At 42.0% G+C, this 25,441-nt stretch overlaps 1 protein-coding gene across 4 annotated transcripts in view; it reads left to right on the forward strand.

Annotated features, from left to right (window-relative positions):
- RUBCN (rubicon autophagy regulator) overlaps nt 1–25,441 on the forward strand; it is a 198,151-nt gene extending 172,710 nt beyond the window's left edge. For all 4 annotated transcript variants that reach the window (XM_086944543.1, XM_086944541.1, XM_086944540.1 and 1 more), the window contains 7 exons: nt 1,823–1,968; nt 4,162–4,226; nt 9,339–9,577; nt 10,712–10,773; nt 13,163–13,316; nt 13,720–13,813; nt 19,243–25,441. In XM_086944543.1, coding sequence (XP_086800669.1) covers nt 1,823–1,968; nt 4,162–4,226; nt 9,339–9,577; nt 10,712–10,773; nt 13,163–13,316; nt 13,720–13,813; nt 19,243–19,376 — 894 coding nt within the window. In that variant the 3' untranslated portion in view covers nt 19,377–25,441. The remainder of the gene's footprint in view (nt 1–1,822; nt 1,969–4,161; nt 4,227–9,338; nt 9,578–10,711; nt 10,774–13,162; nt 13,317–13,719; nt 13,814–19,242) is intronic.

Below are 25,441 nucleotides of genomic sequence, written 5' to 3' on the forward strand. Positions count from 1 at the left end.
TTTATTATTTTACAAATTAAGAAAAGCAGATAAGGATGAAAAAGGGCAACCGATCAGTGTCACACAGAAGAACGTTACATTGTACAGGTTGATAAGTCCTCCATCTTTAGCTTTTCAAATAAATCTGTATTGTAGCCCATCACTGTGCAGACACCAAACTGCAGTGTCCGCATCCCTCAAGCAAATATGTATGTTTCACGAGCTCCCCTTTTAAATGGTGTAGACTCCAACTTACTTCTGTCTTGATCCAAGTTGGTGTACCACAGGCCCTTTTCACCTGTTCCATTTCATTTGCTCAGTGGGTGTGAAAATGTTTTCAGTCTCGTTCGATCCCCTTTTTCCCACTTGCACTACTGTGATGCTGAATTCTTCAGCCTTGAGCCACTTCAGCGGTCGTCTTGGAATCCTCTACATGTGTGAACTTGGGTCTTTCTGAGCGAAAGTATGGCAGCAGGTTGATGGAAGTAGTGCACCGCCACATCCTGCACCAGAATGAATGCCGAGTCAGTCTTACTTTTCAGTTTAGATCATAATTGCTAGGAACCTTCTGGGTTGTCCTCTTTTCTGATATGGTCGCTAAGGGTTTTGACAATAGTTTACAGAGTTTAAAAACTAAATGTAGGTTTAACAAATCCCTGGTCTAAAACCATAATTTAAAGGTTTCTTACCTCTGACTGCAAACATAAAGGAAGATGTTAATGTCCCTTTATATTCCAAAACCTCCCAGTTGGCTGTTGCTGGGTGAGCCAGACTAGCTCGCAGATGGCTTTTTCTTGCAATTCAGGAACGCAGATAATGCATAACTTGCTCTCAGCTCTGATTTCTGAGTGGTCTTGAACTCTTGGTACTGCTTTTTAGAGCATGGACTAGATCTCAGATAGTTTGCGTTGCTCCTGTCCTGTCTAATCGTAGTGCTTGAATGCTAAACCGTTTGTTATCAATGTATATTATGTTTTAAACTGGTCATTATTGGAGTTCTTGCCTGATATAGAGTATTATCAGTTTCTTAGTTTATTTACTGCTGCACGAAATTCACACATTTTCACTGACTTTGTGTGCTCCTGATAAGACCTTTGCCCTTTAAAGCACTTTATACTTTTTTTTGTTCGATTCTTTAGCGTACGTTACCCCACATGCAGCTTCAGTGGTCTGTAGTTCAGTAAGAATAGCATAGCTTTTATTGTAGCAGGTAAATTCGCTATAGTAGTAGGCGGATGTATTGCATTGTAGTTATCCATCTTTACGGTAAGTACAGGTCATGCCCCGTTCCAACTAGGAAATAGAGTGTTGCAAGAGTGCGATCACACCATTCGATGTGTGAAAGATAGTGTAATTCAGTAAGAGAAAGAGTGCCTAAATGAACTGGAATATTCATACCAGGCCTCGAACAAGCTCCTGAATAATAGTACTAAATACACAAAGTTAAAAGAAATGAGAAGTCTATTTATTTGATGTGAGGAAAGCCCCTACTACTCATTTGGTGTGAGGAAAGAACCTATATTTAAAGTTTCTGGTCTGAAAAGAGGAAGAGTAGAGAGTGGAAACCTATGTAAGCAAGCTTTGGTGAGACACTCATAAAGTTCAGTAACCTCTTGTGCCCAAAAAGTAATGCTCCACTTGTAACCCTTTCCTGGAAAAGAAGTGTTATTACGTGTAAGTTGATCCTATTATGAACAAGTCCAATTTAGATGGTCAATAGAAGTTTGATGAGGTTTTTTTTTTTGAGGCAGAGGGCTCCTGAGTAATAATTTCTACTTGTTGCCTGTATTAACCTGAATTATGGTTGCCTCTAATAGAAAGCTTTTCTTCTCATCCTTTACAGCTCTTGCCAATCCCAGACTCTCTGCCGATTTCTCCAGACGATGGAGAGCATGCTGATATTTTTAAACTGCGTATCCGGGTGAGAGGAAATTTGGAATGGGCACCACCTAGACCTCAGATCATCTTCAACATCCACACAGCTCCTACGTAAGTCGCACATCGTAAACTCTGTAAATTATGCACCCCTTCATAACTAGAAATATTCCTTAATTTGAAAAAGTGTTAATCTGAGTGTTCAAGAGTGCTGGAAATATCCCCCCCCCCGCCATTTTTAAAAGAACAGACGTGTATACATGTAGTCCGGTGGAAAAGCACTGAAAGCACTGATCCTCGTGAGTTGATTGAGGTCGTGCCAGGATGTTAAAAAAAACGTAAAGTAGCGCATGGCTGTAGTGCTCATTAATGAACTACTAGTGCAGTATATAAGGCCCCCGAATGATCTTCCTCCGACAGTGATATGACGGCCAACTCCAAAAAGCTCCTTTAGCGAGCTACGGAGTACCTTTAATGAAAGGAGGTTTGGGTACACTTCCTACGCACTAAAGATGGCAAATAAACACTTTCCTCAGTCTAATGTGTATATCGATATGGCTATGAGAGGACCGGCTTCTCGAAGAATAGACCTATCCCATTTAGCTCAGAAAGAAAGAGTTTTTCTTTAGCCCTGGTGATGACCTCCTAAAAAGAGTTGTTTCACACCCCTACACTACATGATGTCGAAACGCGTTGGCAAGTTCTAATGGGGATCTATCGGAAGTACCACCTCAACCATATAATTACTGACTAAGATTCTGAAAAGAATCTTTCAATTTTAAAAGGAATCAAAAAAAGTTTCACTTTTTGGACGGCGTTGAGTGTAGGAACACACAATTAGATATGCAGCCCCATTTCTATTTAAGGGGTAGGACAATTCATTTGAGTGAGTTAGTTTGGACTTATTGGCAACAACTCACTAAGGTTCAGGGAAAGAGTCTTCTTTGAATTCCCACGGTTTTATGTCATTTTGTGTTGTGACCTGTATTGATTAAGTGTTTGTTGTTTGTATTTCTATGTTTTGATTGTACCAGATGGACTTGATTGATCTTAAGAAAATGACAAATAAGTATGAAGAATATTTGAGATAAATTCCTAAGCACACCAGATTGATGTGTATTGTTGTGCTTTCTTTCGGACTAAATGTTGATTACTGGCCAAGTTGGGGCTCTGAGTGTTATTGTGTTTTGAAATTGATCCCTCCCCACTAATGGGCCTTTTTGGATCAAACCCAGTTACGTTGCTAACTCCTAAAAGGGAACACCATGACTAGTGTTACAGCATTTCCCTAGAGTCCGTTAGTTTGACTTTGTAATATCTTTATTTCAGTTTAGTGGTAACACAGGGCTGCCACACAAAACTTAGTACAAAATAAAGAATATGTGGAATGGTTAGGGCTTTGGTCAATGTGATTTCTTTGCAACCGATGCTCTCTCTGAGTTTCTGCAATAGAAATACCTGTACATGCAGAAGTATTATACTTAACAGCACCTGCTATGCAGTAAAATAAAAGCTTTCTCAAGCTTGCTAACTTTCGTATTGCTAGTACACTTTGTGAATATCAAGAACCATACAATGAAAAATGTTTGTATAGATAAAGAGCAGTACTCCAGGGTTGCAATATTTAAGGAATTCTCTTATCACAACTCCAGCTGAGGTATCAAGGTCATATACTGATATGCGAATGAGCTTTGTACAATTTACCTACTTTGGTGACTTTTTGGAGCATTAGTACGCATGTCCCACCCTGTAGCTTATTAAATGAATGATTAGTCTGCAGTTCATAATTGGTGGGTGGAGTCTAGTGCCTAACAAACAAAGCATATATAACACAACTAGGAAAATTCCTCTCATGCCCAAGGACACTTGTAGTTCTTACCCTAAAGTATATGTTGTTTCCAGAGCTCAAGGAGGCGGGTAATACTTTGAATCCTGGTGATTCTACAGCACTACATGCTATTAACAGAAGTTTACTGTGTGGTTAACGTTTCCTTTTTAAGATAGCAGCTGACTATGTAAATTGCTCTCTTTTACATGTGCTGCTTATAAATAATTATGTAGATATCCTCAAAACATTCCACCATCCCAGCCAGCTAGGACGTTTATCTTGGTATTACTACTAGTTTTTAATGTTTTTTTACACCTTCCTTTGGATAGTATTAGCTACAAATGACCATCATAAGTGATTTTTTTTTTACAAATTCAGCTCTTATGGCTATTATGCAAGTGTTGGACCGAGTGAGTTTCTCTTTATTCCCCAAAAAAACATCTTAAAGCTCCACCAACCATGATTTACTTTTCTTCCAGGAGGAAGGTGGCAGTGGCAAAGCAGAACTATCGGTGTGCAGGCTGCGGCATCCGAACAGAGCCTGGTGAGTGTGCCGTTTAAATGGTACTCTTTTCTAAGGTGGATTGTCTTCTTCTTGTATGTTACATTTTCACCTCAAAACTCCATCTGTGCACTCGCCTGAACACAGTGGCTCACGGATCACTTGGTACTAATATTTCTGGGTCTTTACCGCCATTCAAAAGTAACCTCTAGGAGACTGGAAAGCTCCTATGTAAAACCTTTGTGAAAAATATCAAAATTGTGTTTTATTTTTACATAGTGCTTTATGCCTTGTACATTGTGTCAGTGTACTTGAGCCACATCAGAATGTCAAAACCTTGCGTGTTACGTTGACGGTATTGTTAAGTGCTGCAGCCACTTTACTTCTGTCAATAGAAGGATCCAGATTTTGGAATAATAAGCTCAGATTTAAGCAGGTGTCTGTGCGCCAGTATACCTGATCTTGTGCATGGTAAGTTCAGGCTGGCAAAATGGTGCGTGTCAATATTATTATCTAGGATTGTTGGTTAGGTCACCCAGGTTAGTGGTCCCAGTAGATTGGCTAGAACTCACATAGATTTGAACGATTTTAAAAGTACCCCGTCATACCCAATAGTCCTCAACTTCTATAGAGTACTCCTTCAGGCACCTCTTAACACACCGACCGAAATTCATCCACTTGCAAAACCAATGTTCCAGATACATAAGGAATTCTGAAAAATTCGGGAATCTGTGTTGATCCTAAATGGCCGCATCTCAGGAAGACTCATTGATCTGTTTTTGCACAGCCCCAACAATATGTTCCTTAACGGCCATGACTGCCTGTCATTGGTGCCCTGTTTCTGGGGGACAGGTAAAGCTAGGAGTCAGTGGTCCATGACAGGCAGGCACACAAAGTCCAACCTATCCATCACTTGGTTCCCTGCAGCACGTTCTCCTTCTCAAGGGCCATCACCCTTTTTAAACTCTAGTTCCTACCTCCCTCAGTCTGCCACTTTTCAGGGAAACCTACCTCTAGCCCATGACATTATGAATCTGACTTGTGACACCTTGGATATTCTGACAGCCAGTGCCCCAGTATATCCCACATCAGCAAACCCACAGACCACCATTATTCTCCTGCAGGCTTCAGCTTCCACTTAACGCCTGCTGGTATACCTCATAAAACCAAACACCACCTCTTTCAGTCCAGTCTCCAATCTCACAAACCTCAAGCTGACCTTAACTTCAGTGGTTGCATTTACTCAAGGATGTTCTAAATGGAGAATGTAGCACCAAAACCAGTGAACGTCTTGAACAAAAGCAGAGAGTTGAACTATCTACAGACTTTGGTTCAAGTCTAGAGCCACAACTTGAATTAGTCCAAGGGATCTGCAAAACAGGTTGAGCAGCAAATGTGTCTACTCAGATAAAGATCACCAAATATCTCAAACATCAAGGAGATCTACTGGCAATACTGGGGGAAGAGAATTGGCCTCGCTAAACAGGGATTAGGCTGAAGTTGCCAGCAGTAGTGGCAAAATGCAATTTTGCAAGTAAGTGGGGGAAGGGGGCCAGTCTCTTCTCAAATGTTGAAGAATATGAGGCAGACCTTGACTGGTGTCAGAGAGCGAAAGAAGTAATCTATAAAAGCAAAAGGTGCCCCAAAGAATAAGAAAAGTTGTGGGGATCCTGGCGAGAATGCCGGGGCATTGATATAGTGATCGCATGCTTGACGGTGTGTTAGGCTGTATGACTGTTTGGACTGTTGTGAGTCTTACTCAGTTATAATATGGCCATAAAAGTGCCCAGGGTAATCTATATCTCTGGCATGATGCTCCTACTGTGTATTTGATTCAATGCCGAGCAATGTATAATTGCTGATTGTATTCACTCTGTTCTGCAATGTGTAATGAGCAACTGTTCAAAAAATGAGTTAAAAAAAATCACAAAGTCACTCATTTACTGTAGCAGCACATTAAAGTTGATTAATTTTTATCTATCAAACAACCAACTCCTATTTGTAAAGTCCTTTTTTCCTCAGACGTACTAACTAACGTACTTTGAATTAACTTGGAAATCTTTCTTCTGACCGAATCGTCCATTCCCATCATAGCGAACACCAGGGTCGGGCGGCTCGGTTACTGTTGCTCCTGCAGAGGCACCTTCTTACGATGAGTACACAAACCCAAATGAACTCCTGTCAAAATACTTCTTACATCCCATTCAAGCACCCTCTAACGCATTAACAGTGTCTAATAGTACAGGGGGATCCAGTCTGAGACTTACGGTATGCTTCCCGCAAGATAAGTGTCGAGGACAAAAAAAGAACCAATTAGGATTACATTTACATCTGCCAAAAAATGACCCCCTCCTTTCACTGCAATATAAGTTTTTGTATCAAGACAAAGTAAACTGATTTATCAGGAATAACCCTTTACCCTTTCTTGTGAATATTGACTTAAGACTTGTAATCAAATGTTATCAAACTAATCGTCTTGCTTTTAATCATTCTTTGCGATACAAGTTTCCAAATCGACATGCGTGCTGATGTTTTCTCATATCAAGAAAGGCAATGTGTGTTCTCTGAAATTTTGTATGAAGGGTAAACGTCCATAGGGAAGTGCCAGCCATTGCACTGAGGTTGAGGTGCAAGCTGTGTCACTGAGCAGCCTTACTGGATAATCCTTCCTGCACATTCAGATATATATATTTTTTTTTACAATTTTCCATGCAGGACACTGCTAATTAGTGATGGTCATAGATTTGACAGATCATGGACATTAATTGACCAAAACCCCAGGGGTAGCTTAACTGTCATCATGTGCCCTTTGGAATCAAATGACCTCATAGGACATGACAATATATGGCTTTTAACCTGCTGTCCTCACTGAAAGTAATGCCTTCTTATCCTTCGATACACCCAAACATGATGGGAGGAATGCTTGCAGATAGGCCAGCCACTGGCAATCGCCTGGGGTAGCATTCCAACTCATGGTTTTTCGCCCACTGCGCCACTCTAGACACATGCCCATTTTATGCAATTTATGCTCTTCATGGGCACAGTTCATTCTGAACTACCTGATGAGACACACTTCAGAACAGAACACAAGCAACCGCTAAACGGTTTCAGCCTTTTTAAGCCTAGCCAACTTTGACAAAGATGATAGCTAAACAAGTGCCACTCTGGAATTGAATGGAAAATTCTTACTAGAACTTGTGCATCAGGGACATATTAGAGACATGAAAACGTAAAACATAAATTAAAACCTAATAAAACAATATATATATGCATATGTGTGTGTGTGTGTGTGTATATGTATATGTATATATATATGTATATGTGTGTGTATATATATATATATATATATATATATATATATATATATATATATATACACCTATTTATACCCATATATGTGTGTTTGCCAACCTCTTAACTGAAAACAAATATTATTTTTCACAACTTATTTATATGAGAAACAAAAAATTTCTCTTGTTCCATATTGACTCTTGTATCTACTAATCACACTAATAACATTGTTTTTACTTGCCACTTTGTAATGTGCTTCTGCATTTCTAAGTTCTGTAAATAACAGGTGTTGGTATTACCAGTTTATCGACCTTAGAATGGTAGAAGCCGAGTTTGCGTTGCTGAAATTCAAACTTTCCAAACTTGTCCGTGTCAGTCATCGTTAAGCATCCCATTCACCACGCTATACTGCAAGCTAATTGTCATGAACCTGAACCTGAAACAGAGAAAGAGAACACGTTTTCATTTTCCATGGAAAGACCAAGGTCAAATTCACACCAGGGTAGTTAATAAAAATTGATGCCCTACAAGAAAAAAAGTGAATTGCCAGTGCTGGTCTGTAAGAATCACACGCATGTGTCCCTCACAGTGTCTAAGGGGAGACTTGCTAAGGTGATGCCTGTGATAGTACACTGTTTTCAACTATATTGGAGTAAACAATTTATGATTTTGACCGTCCTAATACTTAGGGCCTCATTACGATGAATGGATTCAGTTCCTTCTGACTCTCGTTCGGTGAGTCCGACCGACCAATGACGATGTTGAAAAGTGTTAAAACCTTGGTTTTTCAACAAGGGATTGGTCTCTCTCCACCTAATCCATTATAATACAGACTGCTGGCTTGATTTGGTTAACAGGTACCTCTGCAGAGCCTAGGAACCTTTTGGTGTACGAGCGCTATATAAATTCTGTTACCATAACATCATGAAGTAAGAAACTAATTTTCCATCAACAAGAGATTTATGGAAGTGAGGATCCTGAAGCAGATTGGCATTAGATGAACTGAGTGCCCTCTAGATTATACCCATTACACTTGATTTTTAAGACTTGAGCATCGTATCCATACAGACATTTATGGAAAATCTAAAATAACTTGAAAATAATATTTTTAAGGATAGGTAACCAGTGCCGTTTAAGGAGAGTGGGTTTGGCTGAAGAGTAGAGGGAGGGTTTGAGCGATTGCTCGAGCAGCTTTATTTTGGAATACTTGCAGCCTATGTTGTTGCTGCGCAGAAGCAGCACAGTACAAGGAATTGCAGTAGTCAATGGTGCCTGGCATAATGCTCTTACGAGTGTTCTAGAAGAGAATAGGTTTAAGCTTACTGAAGGTCAAGGAGCAGGAGAGGGCTACGGATGACATTTGGTGATTAAGTTGAAAATTGGGATTGAATTTGAACCCTAAACTCTTTACAGACGCTCGTGGTTACGAGGCCCCAAGCCCTGGGGGTAGAGTACCAGGGTGACAGTTAATTTCTGATCACTAGGATTTCAGTTTTATCTAAGTCCATCTTAAGTCATTTGGCAGGCTTCGCCATTCAGGAAGAGAGGCCAAAGAAGAGTGCATTTCCATTAACCTAAAAATACATAACTTTTTGTTACGTGACCCGTCATGAGTCCCCACAGGACATAATTTGAATGTAACTTTTAACCACTGTTACTGGCTATGTTGGTGTAGAAGTTCATTGTCTACTGTTTTCCCTGGATTCATTCTGTAGAGGATTCAGCGCTGGCCCATCATCGTATTCACACTTTGCCTTTTCACAGTGATAAATGTTGATGCTTCACAATGTCTTTTAAATTTTCATTTGTAAGAAGTTGGTCCTAGACTAATTCATTTGACCTCCACCCTCTCCTTCCACATAGATTACATCAGAAGGCTTCGCTATTGTGAATACTTGGGCAAGTACTTCTGCCAGTGCTGCCATGAGAATGCCCTAATGCCCATTCCCAGCCGCATCCTGTGCAAGTGGGACTTCAGCAAGTACTATGTCAGCAACTTTTCCAAGGACTTGCTCACAAAGATCTGGAACGATCCACTTTTTAACATGCAAGACATTAACAGCAACCTGTATCGGAAGGTGAAGGCTCTCGATCAAGTGCGGGTAAGAACACATGACTTTCTAGGTTCTGCCTCAAAGCGTCCTGTTTAGAATCCAATGAGAACCCACCCAGAATTCTGTTTCAGCAAGAACATATCCTACTTTGCCACTACTTGCCCTGCCTAAAGATTCAGCTTCTCAGCTTCCACCCTTCTACTCCATATCATCTTCATTTCAAATATATACTCTCCCATTTACCTCTTCTAGTGTTTGCTAGATATTTAATTCCTTGACCTGTCTCCACTCCATATAGTCTGCTTTTTCAGACTGCATTACTTTGCTTCTTCCCCCTCAGGATAAATGCCCTCTTTTTTTTCTTTCCTATCTACTGTATCTCTTTTTAAAGTCCCCTGTTCTCTCAAATCTTAAATGTTTACCATGTATTTGTTCCGATATATTTTTCTAGTTTCACTCTTTTCTTGCCTTTATTACATCTCTTCCTTGCTTTTCTGTCTTCTCCCCATTCCAAAAACTCTGCAACTTCTGTTTGTCTCCGAACTCTGCTTTCCTAATTACTCTCGCTACCTCGGCTTTTTCTTCCACCCTTGCTCTTCCTCACTCATTCTCTCCCTCCATTCTTCTTTATAAGGCTGTCTAACATGGTCTGTCCTTTATCTGCATGAGTGGGAGAAGGAGGACTTGGAATTTCAGCTGGCATGGCGATATTCTGCTTCACATGTACAACTGACTTGGATGGCCAAATTCACCCCACTAACAGACATTTCATTTATTTAGCTTATATATCAAAGGGCGGGGGGGATCACTGAATGGGTGGAAATGTACATGTACATGCACATTTACATTTCTAGAATGGGTCAAATGGATTGAGTAGATAGGCAGCATTTATTGCGGTGGCTTTTGCATTACTCCATGTGATGGGGCCATGGGATGATTACCTGCAGTGTTGTTTGGTGTTCCTGAAGTGATTCAACGAGGCTGGAGGTGTCTAGGGTTAATGGATTGTCCACTGTTTGTGATGCAGTTAGTGGGGTATGGATAGAATGGGGTGGCGGAATGAAAAGTAGGCACAGTTGCTCAAGCTGTAAGGAAATGTATTGGTTGGTCACATTTGTTGATGTTTTTTGTTCTATAAGGATGAACAAATGAGCTAATCAGTGTTTTTTTTTATTATTACAGATGATGAGGGTTCAACTGACGCACATGAAGAACATGTTTAAGACGTGCAGACTCTCTAAAGAGTAGGTGTCCCGGATGAGGATAAAATCTTGGGGTACATCTTGCAAAAGATGGTCATTTCCTACATGAGTACCCACTTCAGAAGGCGGTGACTACTACTCACCCATGTGGGAGTTCTTATCGCTCAGGCTGAACAACCTGGAAAGACCATCAGCGTTGTCCTGGTCAGTCCCAGGATGGTGTTCCCCGGTGAAGTTAATAGCCTGTAGGGAGATGGATCTCCTCAACAGTTTAGGATGGCCACCCCGCATTTCCATCAACCAGCTATTACTGATTAGCAGGGGTAAAGTGCACAGATTACTACAGCCAGCAAAACAGGGCAAACATTTTGGGGAAACCACACAAAAGATGGTCATTTCCTACAGCACTTTGCAAGAGAGTGTTCTCCTCCCCCAGTTTGGCATTATGATAGCTGATTGTGATTGGCTTGTTGGATCCTCCTTTTAGGCAGATGCACTCATCTTCCCTTGGATGTGACGAGCTAAGCCTTGCCCTCCTTCCCTGAAGAGTTTCAGTCCAACAGTTCATGATGGGCAAGATGCGGCCAAGTACATTTTTCATGCCAGGCTGGACACCACACCCTGTAGGTTGCACTGTGGGAGTGGTAATTTGTTGGGGTGTGTTCGGGTCTACTCCCTCATCAACCAAGACCGGGTTCTACACCTAGTCTTCCACAACGTATATCTCAGTGTAGGAAATTGAAGCTGAACCAACTGAGTGGTTTCAATCTGCCCAGTGAACTATTGAATGCCATCTTGGCTGCTTGCCATCTGTCCATGAAGTTGATCTGTTCTGGACGATGGACAAAGGGTGTGGCTTGGTGTTCGGACTATCAGATCGATCCCCTGTATTATAAACTGCCTGAGGTCCTTATATTTGTCCAGCGTTTGACTAGGCATGGCCTTGGCACAAGTAGAGGTTTTCGTTATCCCTTTAGGACTTTAGGCCAGATCAGCACTCTTTATTTAAATTGCCAGTTGTCATTTTTCTTTTGATAGGGCTTACACTTATGTTTCGTCTTGTGCTGTTTGTTATGCTGTAATAGGACATTTATTTGATTTTTATCTTCTTAATGTGCACAACTTTAAAGCTTATGCACAGCTGTTCTTTGGGAATACGGATTCTTAAAACTGCCTTTATCATTGCAATTACTTCTGAGCGCTGCGTTCGTAAACTGCAAGCACTGTCTGTGTAACCCACCATATACCAATTTCTCTCCGCACAAGCTGATGGTTTGAGCTATGGCTTCATTACTGCCAAAACTTGTGTTGCCTTTCCATATTGGCCAGTCCATTGCTTTCCAAAAATAGACAGTAGCAATATGGATTTTTTTTGCATAAAAAAGTGTGTTGCGTGGCCAAAAAGATGACGGCCAAGGGTCTTCAGACTCCCTATACCAGAGCTAAGGCCACCACTACGGCCTTGGAAACTGTTGTTCCGCTGCTGGACCTATGCTATGCTAGGTAGCTACAAGGGTATCCGTCACACCTTCACCAGACATTGCTGCCAAAACACTCTTGTCCAAAATGTTGGCCATTTTGCCCGCTTGGTCCTGCAGGACTTCCTACGTGAAGTCTACCCACTGCGCTGACACTCTGCCTTTTGAGATGGTCTGCTTAGGTAGGTATTCAAAAGTTGAGGAATATCTGGTTAGAATTATCCATGAGAAGAACAAGCTACCTATCTCTCTCCTAATACACTTTCTGGTGCATACTCTGTTTAACTGCAGATCCCTCACTGACCCCCTCTCCACCTAGTACTGTGCAGTAGTCTTGTAGTTTTATTTTGCACATTATCACAGTTTGAAATCTGTTGCTGAAGCTCCATTTCTGAGTGCGCTGAATGCTTGGTTGTATGCTAAAAGCTGTGCCCAGAAGTGCCACCTATGTATGGCTCAGTGCCGTCCATTTACGCGACGGGGCAAGTTGCTGCTGAGTCCAATGGTGCTACCTACTGGCACTCAAGAGCAGTTGCTGGAAAAAAGTTTCTAGATTGAGTTAAACACCTGGTGGAATTCAGAAGGTGAAGAAAATGCAGTTATATAAAGTATCCATCAGGAAGAGTGTTACCAAAGGAAAGTTCCTTGTTAATTGGCAAGCAGCTTCTGCAGTTAAGCAGAGATCTCTCTTTTATAATCAGACTTTAAGTTGGGAGTAAATGCGATTTGGTCAGGATGCATTTTCACACTGTCGTAACTACTGCCAAGTTCCATTCAGAAGCCGAATACTTGTCAGAAGCACGTAGCAGATCATTAAACCTCAGTTATGCTCCATGGGAGCTGCTTGGGGCGGAGAAAGATCTGACGTTTTGAAATTTGCATTAGAATGGATGTCAGATGATCACTAGGGTGCAATTAACCATCCTCAGATACATTTCTTTCCCTCCCTATAGCCTGTTGGATTCTTTCGACGCTTTACCAGGTCATCTGACGGAGGATCTCCATCTCTACTCATTGAGTGACCTCACGGCCATCAAACGGGGTGAACTTGTACCCCGTTGCGTAGAACTTATAAGAGCAGGAGCCCTCCATGTTCAGAAATGCCTGGTGAGTTATTTGGTCCTTCTCTGCAAACAAGTAGTCATAATATTCCCTGCTGTGCATTAATGCAAAATTCCATTAAAGATTATGTAAAAAAAAATCTTTACATTTTTGGAGAGTAATATACTAATATTTAATTAATAATAATGCAATATTTTTTGTATATCTTTAGTGGACGTTGATAAGTGCAATCACTGTTATGCTTTGATTAACAAAACCTCTGACGTGTTGCAGTTCCAATGTACATATTGGCAGAAAACACCAGAGAACAGGTGCACTGAAGATTGTTAAATGCCTGGAAGCACAGGGCTGTCTGTGAACTTGTGCTAATGCTGCTTGAAGGTTCTGAAGTAGTCCTCCCCTTCATAGCGCTCTCTGTTCACATTTGCTTTCACCATTATTTTTGCAGCTTTGCCAGGCCAAGGGTTTCATCTGTGAGTTCTGTCAAAACGAGGATGATGTCATTTTCCCTTTCGAGTTGAATAAGTGCAAGAGGTGTGAAGGTGAGTTATTTTATAAGATGGATCTGTTCCCTGAAATGTCATTGCTAAGGTTTAGGTATGATCAATTTTGTGGAGGAAATTGGGATGACCGGAAACTGTGCCTCAGCAGTAGAAGGCCTGACCGTGCCAGGAATGACCGGAAACTCTGCCTCAGCAGTAGAGGCCAGAAACCTCCCAACACACGTTCCTTGGTACCAATGCACAATGGGCTAATCCATAGGTCCTGTATTGGTGGTCAGTTTATTCATCCAGGTGTCATGGGAAGGGGTAGCTTAGTCAGGCATGAGATTTTCCATGTTTGTGAGTTGTATTATTCCTGTTAGATTGCAGATGTAGTTCAGCAGAGCATAGGCAGTAAATGTGCAGGCTTGTGATGTGAGTAGCCCCGTGCTCTCATGGGTTCAGTATCCTGAGGCATGGTTCTCTGGAGTTGTTCACAGCCTATACCAGCAAGGCATGGACTGCTCCTTGTTGAACAGGATGCCGCAGAAGCCCATCCCAATGATACCACGCATTCATGCTGCTCCATTCTTAATGTAACTGATGGAGAAATTGATGTGTATAGCATGTATTGCTGTTGATAAACATGCAGTGCATACTTCTTCTATCTAGTGTTGGACACTGGTTTTTGCAAGTTGTTTTTCTTTGATGAAGTATTCGATCTCAAGATATCTTGTGACTCCTTTCTTAGCTCACACTGCACCAGAACAAAGGCTCCACCTCATTGTTTTTTCCATCATTGGGTTCACACATTCTGCATGAGCTCCAGGCCGTCAGTGACCCCTTCTTCGCTTCTTTAGGCTCCATCTGAAGCCATCGTCGGAAGAAAAAACAATTTAAACTCCAGTAACTGCGTCTCTTTTGGTGCTGACCTGCACCGGAGCGGTTCTTGGCTATGACTTGGGTCATACTGAGAATAACTGTCGGGGGACCGGTGGTATGGAGAGAGTGCCCTTCCTTTTTTGCCCAGGGTTTAATACCAAATACCCATGATCTGATCTCCACTGGTTCTTTAAACTCTCGCCCTGCTCTGCTTGTAAGGCGTTTAAAAAAATAAAATAATAACATACTGGCAAGAGCGCCGATGAGCACATAATTGTGGCAACAAATGATGGACGAAATGCTGAAGTAATCAAACATTCACCACCAGTTGAGATCTGGGTTAAATCCATCGTTCTTTTCCTCACTTCGCCACCCCAGTTTGGACCCAGCCAAATGCAAATCTGTCTTGACCCTGATCCTCTTTGGAACAGTCCAGCCTGGACTGCCAAGCCAGGTCCTCAATGGACCAGAAACAAACATCATGGGACTGGTTTCGGGGGAGCATATCACAGCATGGAGACCCTGTCAACATTCCAGACATCGACAAAGCTTCAGAGGAAGGAGGGGCCAGTCGGGCATTCCAGCAGCCTTAGAGGTTCAAAGCCTTTAAGTTTAAATGCCCGAGAGCCCCAGTGTTGACAAAAAGGCTGTAATCCCACAGCCAGTCCAAGGGCCCAGTACCAAAACCATACTCCGATCCCCTATTCCTCAACCCATATCGGAGGATCGACTCTGGATTGACCTCAAACGTTGTCTCAGCAAGAGTCTGAGCACGCTTCTGAGCGAGTCGGACATTGAGCCCTGAGAGGAGCTGCAAAAGGCATTGACCTTCAGGTTCGGCTCACAGCTCCAAGACTTCCTGATCCCGAGTGACCTCCTCGACTTCTGATAAGCTTTTGGCCAGTGCTCCTAGCTTCTGCACGTGGTAATGCCATCTTGGCTCAGACTCTCCAGCAAGCTCCAAAAAAGGTCTCTGTGCCAAGATCAGATTTGAGTGAACACCCAGTACCATCAGCCTCCGAAGGGGACTGAAGTCAGGCAATATAAAATATACATACTCCCTTCCACAGGGAAAATTCAAACTAGGCCTCCCTCGCTGGAATATCCTAACACTTTACAGCCACACTAGGGAGAAAGAGAGAGTACACTTTGAGGTGCATATATCTGAAAAATTACTGTTGGGTTAAAAGGAATAGTACGCCACTCTCATTTCACCACCATAATGGCGATCTGGCGCAAGACAGATCGCTGATTGGCTTGCGCAGGTCCTGCCCGGTGTCAAACACAAAAAAGCGTCCCTAGTAGCTAATAGCAAATGTGCGTAGGTGCTGGGCAAGCAAAAAGCAAAACAATCTATATACTTAAAATTACATTATACATATGCAAAGATGGAAAATTGAAGGGTCACTCAAACAGTAAATTCAAAGAAATACAAGAAAATATAGTTTATCAAAATAATTATGGACAATTTATTAAACAAGATTTTTTTTTTTAAATTACATGATACATTAAAACATTTCATTAGCAATCATTTCTACAGTACATAATTCAAGAAAACAAGGTCGATGCTGCGTTTCGGTGATTTTACACAGATGTTCACCTTCTTTAGGACAGTTTTCTAAATGGTAAAAAACAATTCATACTGTTATTCTTTAAACATGTCGGTGACACTCTCTTTTAAATACACAAATAAAACCACAAGATCTCGCCCTATGCCCAACTGACGGGCAGTTACATCTTAGTTAGATCATTAAATCATTAATTAACTCTGTTATTTCAAGAACCTCACCTTGAGCAGAAAATACGAAAAATACAAATGTCTCATAGATTGTATTACCCAGTGCTATGTATGAGTGACACTGGATATTAACCCAATATCTTTGAATTGACACACCTATATCCAAACTGGAATTTAATACCCTATAGGACACTTCAAAAATGACATACCTTTCTTAATCACAAAAACAGGACTAACATCGGTTTCCACTGTTCAATATGCGTGGCCCGGTGTCAGCCACAATCCACCGGCTGCATTGGCTGCCGGTGGCCAGGAGAATTGATTTTAAGGCCCTTTGCATCACTTTTAAAGCCCTGAAATCAACACTCCTAGTAGTCTGGCCAACCTAGTTATTCCCTACGTTCACACACACCAGCTCCGTTCACTTGGCCAGCACCTGGTGAGGGTCCCAATGTTCCAGAGAGTGCGGGCTGGAGGCCGTAGCTTCCGCAGCAGGGCAGTCTTCCTTTGAAATTCACTGCCCACTCAAAGCCGTACTAACTATTTGGCTTTCAGGAAGGCCATAAAAACATACCTATTTCCCACTGTGTAGTCTCTGCCTTCCCTCCGTGTTAGTTGCTTTGCTGACCGCGCTGGGACGCCCCTTTGCTGGGGCAGCTGCTGCACTATACAAATGGCAGTGACGTAACATAACAGATGACACTATGGTGTTGTTAACCAGAAGGTTGCTAGCCATCATAAGATGCAGCTTAAAGTAGTCAAAAAAAGGGGAGGAGTTTTTAGTAGAGCTGCTGTCCAAAACTGAGATGTCCGTTCAGTCCTTGATGATGCTTAAATGCTCAAACGCATCACTAAGTTTAGTATTGAACAATGCAAAGACTCAGTAAAGTATTTGTTGTCACCTCTAAGGTTGGGAAAAAACAGTTCCAGAAGTAACGCCTAGCACAGATAACCCTACGCACCGGCAGAAAAAGAGCACCTTGGAGAAGCGAGATTCCCATCCTTATTGGGGCACCCACTGTTTTCTTGTATGCAGTAAACTATTGCACCATGCAGGCCTTACATGTGACGGTGTCCACGTTTTGCATTGCAACCAAATGCCACGCCTTCATACTACTAGCATGTACCTTTTTTCATCTATCTAATACATGTCCTTTCACATTTCAAGGCCAACAGCATTTCATTTCTCCTGGTTTCATCTTATGCTGCTGTCCCTCTTTTTAATTGCAGTGTTAGACATTACTTGTCCCCTGTAATTATCTTCACCCGGAGTCCTGAAACCTCCAGACACACGTCATTGTTGACTAGATCCTGTCACTGCATACTCAGCAGTGTGCACCCTCTTATGCAGGAAGACTCCAGACTCTTGACACAGTTTTTAGGTCTCGCCTACAAGACCGCATAAACTGTCTGGTTGCGAAATACCTAGTGTGGATTCACCAAGAACCTATAGTGGGCTTACAGCCGTCCCGTTGGCTTTATGGTCACTCATTTGCTTGCTTCTTATTCTTTGACTGTTCTTCCTCTTCCTGTGTGTGCTCCTTCCCTGGAGCATAACCTTGTTTACCATCCTTTAGATTGGCTGACCTGTTTCCTTCCACCAGTCACTTTAGGGAACCACTCTTTTTCTGGGTTAAGCACTCCATGACAGTGCACAAGTTTTCTAGGTCTCGTTCATATGTGAATCTCCCCTGCGAAAAGCAACCCTGTCCTCCATGTTCTGGGTTGCTTCTCCCTCGAGTACTTCTTCCACTGCCTGCCTGCATTTTTTTTCTCTCTCTAATGGATTTATTTTAATTTATTACCAAACCACTCCTGTGTGTGTGGTGTGTATTTTATGTTTTGCAGGGCCAGGCAGTACATTTCTGCCAGACCCTCTGTCTTAACAAAAAGAAAAAATCACCTTTGTGGAAGCTGCATTTTTTAAATTTATTATTATTAACTGGCCCACCGTCATGCTGGCTGTGTCATTGCACCTTTTTTCTTTTTCTTTTGTCAAGTGCTGCACTGCTTTGCCTAGGCTATGACTAGGAGCATTGTATTGTGTTTTTTATGAAGAAAAGTTTTGATGAAGAAATATCACGAAAAGGAATGCAAAAAGGAAAACCATCCCTCACAAGAACTTGAAGACTTGATTCATTTATTTGAGAGATTTTTCCATCTTGAATTAGTATTTCAGGTGTTGCATTGCATTACTTTAGTTGTTATATATTGATTTTTGGGTAGGTGCTGAGCTATTGTGTATCCACTGCTTTGCCTAAACAGTATTTTTTGCCAGTGCAGCACAGGATTGAAATTAACATTTGGAAAGCCAATAGGTCCGAAAGACGAGACATAATGTATTTGCCAATGTTTGATATCTTTACTTTGTACAATGCTATACAGAGGACGCTCCTTGGTAGAAAGTGTTCATAGGGGTATAGTCAATGTTTTGACTTCCTTTAGGTTATGAATCCTTACCTCTTCCCTCATCTCCCAGCCTCATGGCTCCATCCCCAATCCCAAAGTCCTTGACCAGATTTAATATGTTCTTACTGATGCTCCTTCCTTGGGAGAATCCTGTTTCCAGTGAAATTTTCTATTTCTGGCCACTGCGCCATGCTCACCTTTTGTGTGCATTTGAGGTCATCACATGGTTCTGGACCAATGCCCGTTATTGTCCTCCTGTGCTTAACCTCTCATTTGTCCATGGCCGTCATGTGGTAATGTTGATGGTCAGCTTTTCCTGTGATGGGTTACCTATGCCTTACTATTCACAGATTGCATTATATCTAGTGTTCTATATTACATGTTCTAATGTGAGATCCCCATCCCAAATACTTGCTCTATCTAATGTGCATGCCTCTCTTTTTCCTGTCCCTTCTTCCAGAGTGCAAGGCCTGCTATCACAAATGGTGCTTCAAGTCTGAATCCTGCCCAAGATGCGTCCGGCTACAGGCGCGGAGAGAGATGCTTGCCAAGAGGAACCTGGAAGCCTATACCTCGGAGCCTGAGGAGGAATAGATATAGAAGCCGAACACGCACTGTTAGCAAGACTACAGCCACAGTTACGAGCGAACTTACTACACGTGGCATTTTAGAAGATATTATTATAGCAAAAGGAGGACCAACAAATGGGGTCCGAGACCTCAGGTGCTGTGATCGGGCATCATGCTGAGCGAAGGGAGCTTGGACTACGTATGGACATGCAAGGTTGTAAAAAACCTTTTATATTGGAGTCAAGTTTTTCTGCCGTTTCAGACTTCCATGTTCACGTCCGAGGCTTTGCAGCAAGTGATGGAAGCACTTAAGGGTGGGAACGATCATGTCCCGTCTGATGCTTAGAGATCACATTTTGTAACTCCTACCATCTTGGATGTAGACCTGAGGTTCCTCCCTTTCCAGAGCTACTGCTAAGGGCACCCATTTGGATCTTTGAAGGTGCTTATTGAAGTGTATCAGCTACGGCATTGCTTGCATTCATCCGGATTGTTTTAGTATCCTCAACGTTGCAGAGTTCCACATAGACCTGGAGTGAAGTCGAGAAGGAGCAGGGACACGCGGGTGCAATCTTCTGATCTGTGCCGTAAGAATGTCCTGCAGAGCCGCTCTTGGTCCGACTGCTTTCTACGGAGTGGTGTGCAGTGACTGGTTTGGTGCTCCTCCGGCCCTATTTTAAAGCACTGAATTTGTGCCCCTCTTGTGAGAAAAGCATAAAGACAGTGGTTATGCTCAACTTTGTAATGACGTCATCAGCATTCAACTCTCTGCCCTTCGTTTGACACACAAGGATTGGTGACTTATGGCCAGATTACAAAATGCCTGAGGCAAATACTGCTTTGGACTCTAATGTGCCAACATATACTAATGTGGCAGTGTTTCAGGCTTGGCAATTTAAGTGGACATGATGCCGGGATGCGGGTGTAATTTACATGCGCTAGGTGGATTCACGTCTGTTGTGACAGCCTACATGTTGAATTTGTAAGCTGATGTCAGGGCTCCTCGTGCCAAACTGACATAAGAGAAAGCCCTTTCCAGTCTATAAGGATGGCAGATCATCTTAGTTTGGTTCCACCAGGCTTTCCTTGAAGTATGGTGGTGGTTGTGCCACCTTCTGTAGTGATGATTGGTTGCTTGGATTGTCCAGCAATGTTTGATGATTGAATGAACACTGCACTTGAGTGTGCTGACTAAAGGCAGTTATGTAAAAGGAAGTAAGCCTTACGTTGGCACGTTAGGTGAAAAAATGTCTGTTTTTCTTTTTTTTTTTTTTACTTATGAATGTAACAAACCGCTGTCTATAATTAATTCCTCTCTTTGCTGCTAAAATATTTATTTTTATACATTAATTTATTTCAAACTGGAATTACTTTTATTGCTTTGCACTTTGCGTTTCGTGTGAGTTAAGCAGGAAGTTACGTGCTTGGTACCATATGACAACACTGTGTTGTATCTGCTTTGGCAGGCTGGGGCCAAAGTCACCACAGGAAGAGATTATGGGAAGGAGAGCAAGTTTGGCAGCTGGTATAGCTGACCAGTATTAGCCTATAAAAGGCATCCATTGGACCGGAAGGTGAACTCTGGGAGCGAATGTGTCGTAGGGTAGTGGCACGATTGTGGCGGGTTGCCAAAAGACCCTATGCCAAGTGCCAACTCATCGTGTCATTATAGTGTGTTTGTACTGTCAGGTCTGGGTGAAGGGGGTCTGTAAATAATGGAAACCTTGGAGTAAAAATAGACCATCTGATGTTGTCAAGTCGAAACTGAATCCTGTGTTACCTGGATGTTTGGTACCACCTACTGCTCGTACGGTCTCCTTCCATGATGCTTTCTCACATTTATTTTGCTCATGTTTATTTTTTTAATTTTACCGTATACTCTGTTGAGTAAGGGCCAGTTCTTCTTTAAACTAACTTTGCACTGCTGTTTCTCAAACTTAAAAATTTATGGCCACTCTAAGATAGAGGGTATTTGATTTAGTCTAAACATTGATAAAGGTTACTGACAAATCCTGGAGGTGGAATATATGGAAATGTCTGCTGTTAAATGACCAAAGAATTAGAAGTACACAGTCGCAGTGGTAATTCCCGCTGTTGGGTATACACAGCTTGATTGCAGGGGTAATCTTTCGACATGGAGTGTACCATGTTTGACGTGTCACCCTTAAACTCCTATTAGTATTAAAGGGCTGCTTTTGGAAGATGTTGCATTTTTTCCAGTTACAATCACTCCATTGAGTTGAACCTAGTACTGACATTGAGATAAACGTAGTACTGTAATGTATTGAAGATACATGGCGTTTGTTTGGTTGATCATCCAAGTATGTCCACTTTTATTTCTCTTGAAGATGGGGGCGAGAACTTACCATATCACTGACCTAAAGAACTTGTTAGCCCAATCCAGTTTTGCTTAGCTTACGTGTAATTACAAACTCCTCAACTGTGAAGTCAAGTTGGAAAAACCCACGCTGATCATGCTTTCTAGAGTGACATCGCAGCATAACTGTGTACAGTAATTGGCTTTTGTTGAATATTTGATGTTGAATACACAAATTTCAAAGTTTTTCAGTGCTTGATCCCTCCTTTAAAGTTGTAGGATTCAAAGGTGTCTGACCTTACTAGGCAGTGGCAGAACACAGTGATGTCAGAGGGAAGCTGCATGTTACTTGATTATCGCAGTCTTCCCTGCACCCTGAGCGCCAATCCCACCATAGCAGTCTCCACGCTGAATTCACCTCTTATCGTGCCTATATGCAACCCCTCAAACAAGCATCCAGCGTTCATGGATCACTGCTCCGTCCGATATATGAACACAGTATCTTGTTCAGCACATTTGCCTTGGGGTATTAGTGCCTTTACAGTATACTTCGCAGACATGTAGGCGATCCTGAGACCCTCATGAGATGATGGTTTATGGCGTCTTTGGAAATTATATTAAGCTGGTTCTAGAAAATGTCAATTTTTAGTTTTTAAAAATCAATCAACACTCTTACACCCCCTTAAATCGATGATCTCACAGAGGACAGTCATGTAGCCTTTGGACTTACGAACCTGGCTATCCGAAGACTGCTTCCCTATGCAGCAATAAGCCGTAGAATAGGACCCCAATGAAGTATAGTAGGCTTCACGACCATAAAGAGGTTTATGTCGTTTATTGACCTTTTTTGTTTTTATGCAGGAAAATCTGATTTGGAAAAAAGATTTGTTTTAACATTGAGCGAATTTGAACAAAGATAGCAAACTGGGCAGCTTTACCATTTCACTTTTCCTTTCAGATTTTCTCAAGGTAATTTACCAAAATGATCTTCCAATAGCTGCAGGTCCTTCAGGAGAGCACTAACATCAGCTCCCAATGGGTATTTTCCAACATTCCCAAGCACAGTATTGAAATTGAGGGCCTGATGCTTGACTGACTTTTCATCAATCCCTGACTTGGAAACTTGGCGATGATGGAAGCCCTTGTTAGATGCTCTTATGTTCCCCTTTGTCATCAGTCACCTTGCATGCCTAGTCTCAGGTCATGTAAAGAAAGCGGTGGTTAGTTATGGGAGAAAGCAGACTAGTGCACGAGGTTGGAAGTGGAAATGCATTTATGACCCAAGGGGTATGAGCTACAGTAAGGGACTCCAACATCATCCTGGGAAGACCTGGTCATTCTTGCAGGCGTACAATAGTAGCTGTGATGTACTGACATATGCTGAACATACATACAGAGTGCCTCGCTCTATGCGAGAGGTCAATCGCCTGTCATGCACCGCAGTAAAAGTTCTCAGTTCTATTCGTTTTGTATAAATGCTTGTTCGGAGACCAGACTGCATGCAGGTAGACAGTCAATTAGCTTTCTGCTGTCTTGCTTGGTTCCTTCTTTGAAATGAAAGGCAATTGTTTTAGGTTAACAAAATAAACATTTGTTTTCTTCGTATATGAAAAGCAAGGTAACACCACCCTGTAGCAAGAGACTGAGCAGCACCAATGCGCCCTAAAAAAATACATCATGGGGTGGGCAGAATGTGAGGTGCAACCGAGGGAGAGATTTCCAGTTTTATTGGGTATTTTTAATACTGATGACGGATGTATTATAATAATTACTTCAGCTCAACTATTGGAAAACATCTTGGAGCCGGTTGCTTGCTGACGCTGTTTGTTTTGAAGAGTAGCATAGTGTTCTATTGCACTGGGCCATTGCTCTGTTTTTTGCTTGTATACTTTTATTTTGTTTTACTCCAGGCTTAGTTATCTCAAAAAGATCTTGGAAACCGTGGATGGTGTCAGTGCTGGGTAAGGTAGATTCCTGCACTTGAGGGAGCAACAGCCGCACATTTAGAAGGTTTAGAAATTTAAAAGCTAAAGATAAACAAAAGATACACTTGAGCCTGCCCTAATAAACTCAGCTCATTCCACAGCCTCACCAAAAGGCATGGTGCAATTACTTGCAGTTGTCTTTGCTTAAAGTCAGTGAACCCTTTGACAGCATGTGTTCGTAGAATAGCAAAGGCGTTCTGGGGTCTTACGTGGAGCCTTTGCTCAAGCGTACATGATTAAGCTCCACTTCAAACTAAACTGGTAACTTGACCAGCCATCTGCCTAATCTCTTGAAACTCATGCTTTCCTGCATTTGAGAGGAGCCTGAGGCTTGTGTGTAATAGATGTGAGACTCTGCACTGGACAGTAACATTTAACATCATCATGCCATGTAAGGTGGGAGGATTTACATTGATACCAGGGGACCTCCATTTGTATCTTTTGTCAACTTTGGGGTGCCACTGGCCTAAACTGACCATTGTCGGGCTCTTACTGTCTCGATGTAATTCCACCACATTGTAACATTGACATGTTACTAGCTCGAGTACACTTCAAAACTAAGGTTTCTGCTACCTTCTGTCATCTTTCCCCTGCCTAAAAGGCATGTGAACGTTTTTTGCAGCAGAGAGACACTTTATCTTCAAAGCCCTCCTCTCATATTTGCCTGGTGGATAATTGCATGCTCACAACCTCAGTTTACAACCTAGCAGCAATGCTAGCTGACTGGACGTGCGCATTCAGATGTGCACTACTGTTGGGAGAAGGTATGGTGGGTCACCATATGATTTTTCCTTTCTGTCAGATCTCCAGTCCACTCTTCCATCGCTGTTACCACCCTCTGGCATCACTCCTGCTCACCCCTTCTCATTTTGCCTTAGCTGCATCAGTGTTTCATCCATTGCTGATCATCTTCCTCTGGATTTGTCCATCATGCGCATGCTCAATCCGTAAAATTGTATTATCATCCATCAGGAGGTCCACACGTCACCTCCATCGATGACTTGTATAACCCGAAAGAAAGAAAATTAGTAGTGCAGTCCCAGTTTTATTATTTTTAGAGTGTTACTGTCTAAGCCCTCAAAAAGAGGGTTGCATAAGTTGGCAAACCGTGACAGTCCAATTAATGAACCCACTGAAATTTCCCCCAGTATAACTCTTTCAAAACAAATCACTCTAAAGGCACAATTGTCCTTCATCAGTTAACTTAATTTTCAGCAAAGTTAATTTGTGTATTTCCAGAGGGCGGCTACATTTTCCCAAGTGCATCTAGTACCGAAACAACTCTAATTGTGTGGGGAAACCTTAAAGATGCAGTAGAGAAAGACAAATGAACTGTGGTGTGGTGTAGTGATCACAATGTCTGCACATGATAGAGTATTTGGAAAATAAGATAAAGTAGGCAAACCTAACCGTGTGGAAGTATTCTCAAGCCACAATCCGTCCCTCACCCTTTCAACTGTCTGACTCCGCCTCACTACGTTTATTCACCCTCTCGCACAGGGCGCTTTCTAAATGTGTGCAGCTGTAGGTAATACCCCTCATTCGCTTCCCTAGCGGGCGGGGTAACATGTTCAGCTTTTCACTCATGAAGCTGTTTTCCAAGTCTGATTTGAGGCACTAGTCTACTTGTTGTGTATTGTAGGTCCGCTACATGTATATTATTGTTGTGTAAAAGCCAGTGTAAATACTAAAACAAATATGTTTATGCTCCGTTGTATATTATCTGTCTGTGGAATTATTACAGAGATTAACCAGATTTATCCGTCCAATAAACCAAGTTAATTAAAA

The sequence above is a fragment of the Lissotriton vulgaris genome, chromosome 11 (genome assembly GCF_964263255.1).
Source record: "Lissotriton vulgaris chromosome 11, aLisVul1.2, whole genome shotgun sequence".
Classification (NCBI taxonomy): Eukaryota; Metazoa; Chordata; class Amphibia; order Caudata; family Salamandridae; genus Lissotriton; species Lissotriton vulgaris.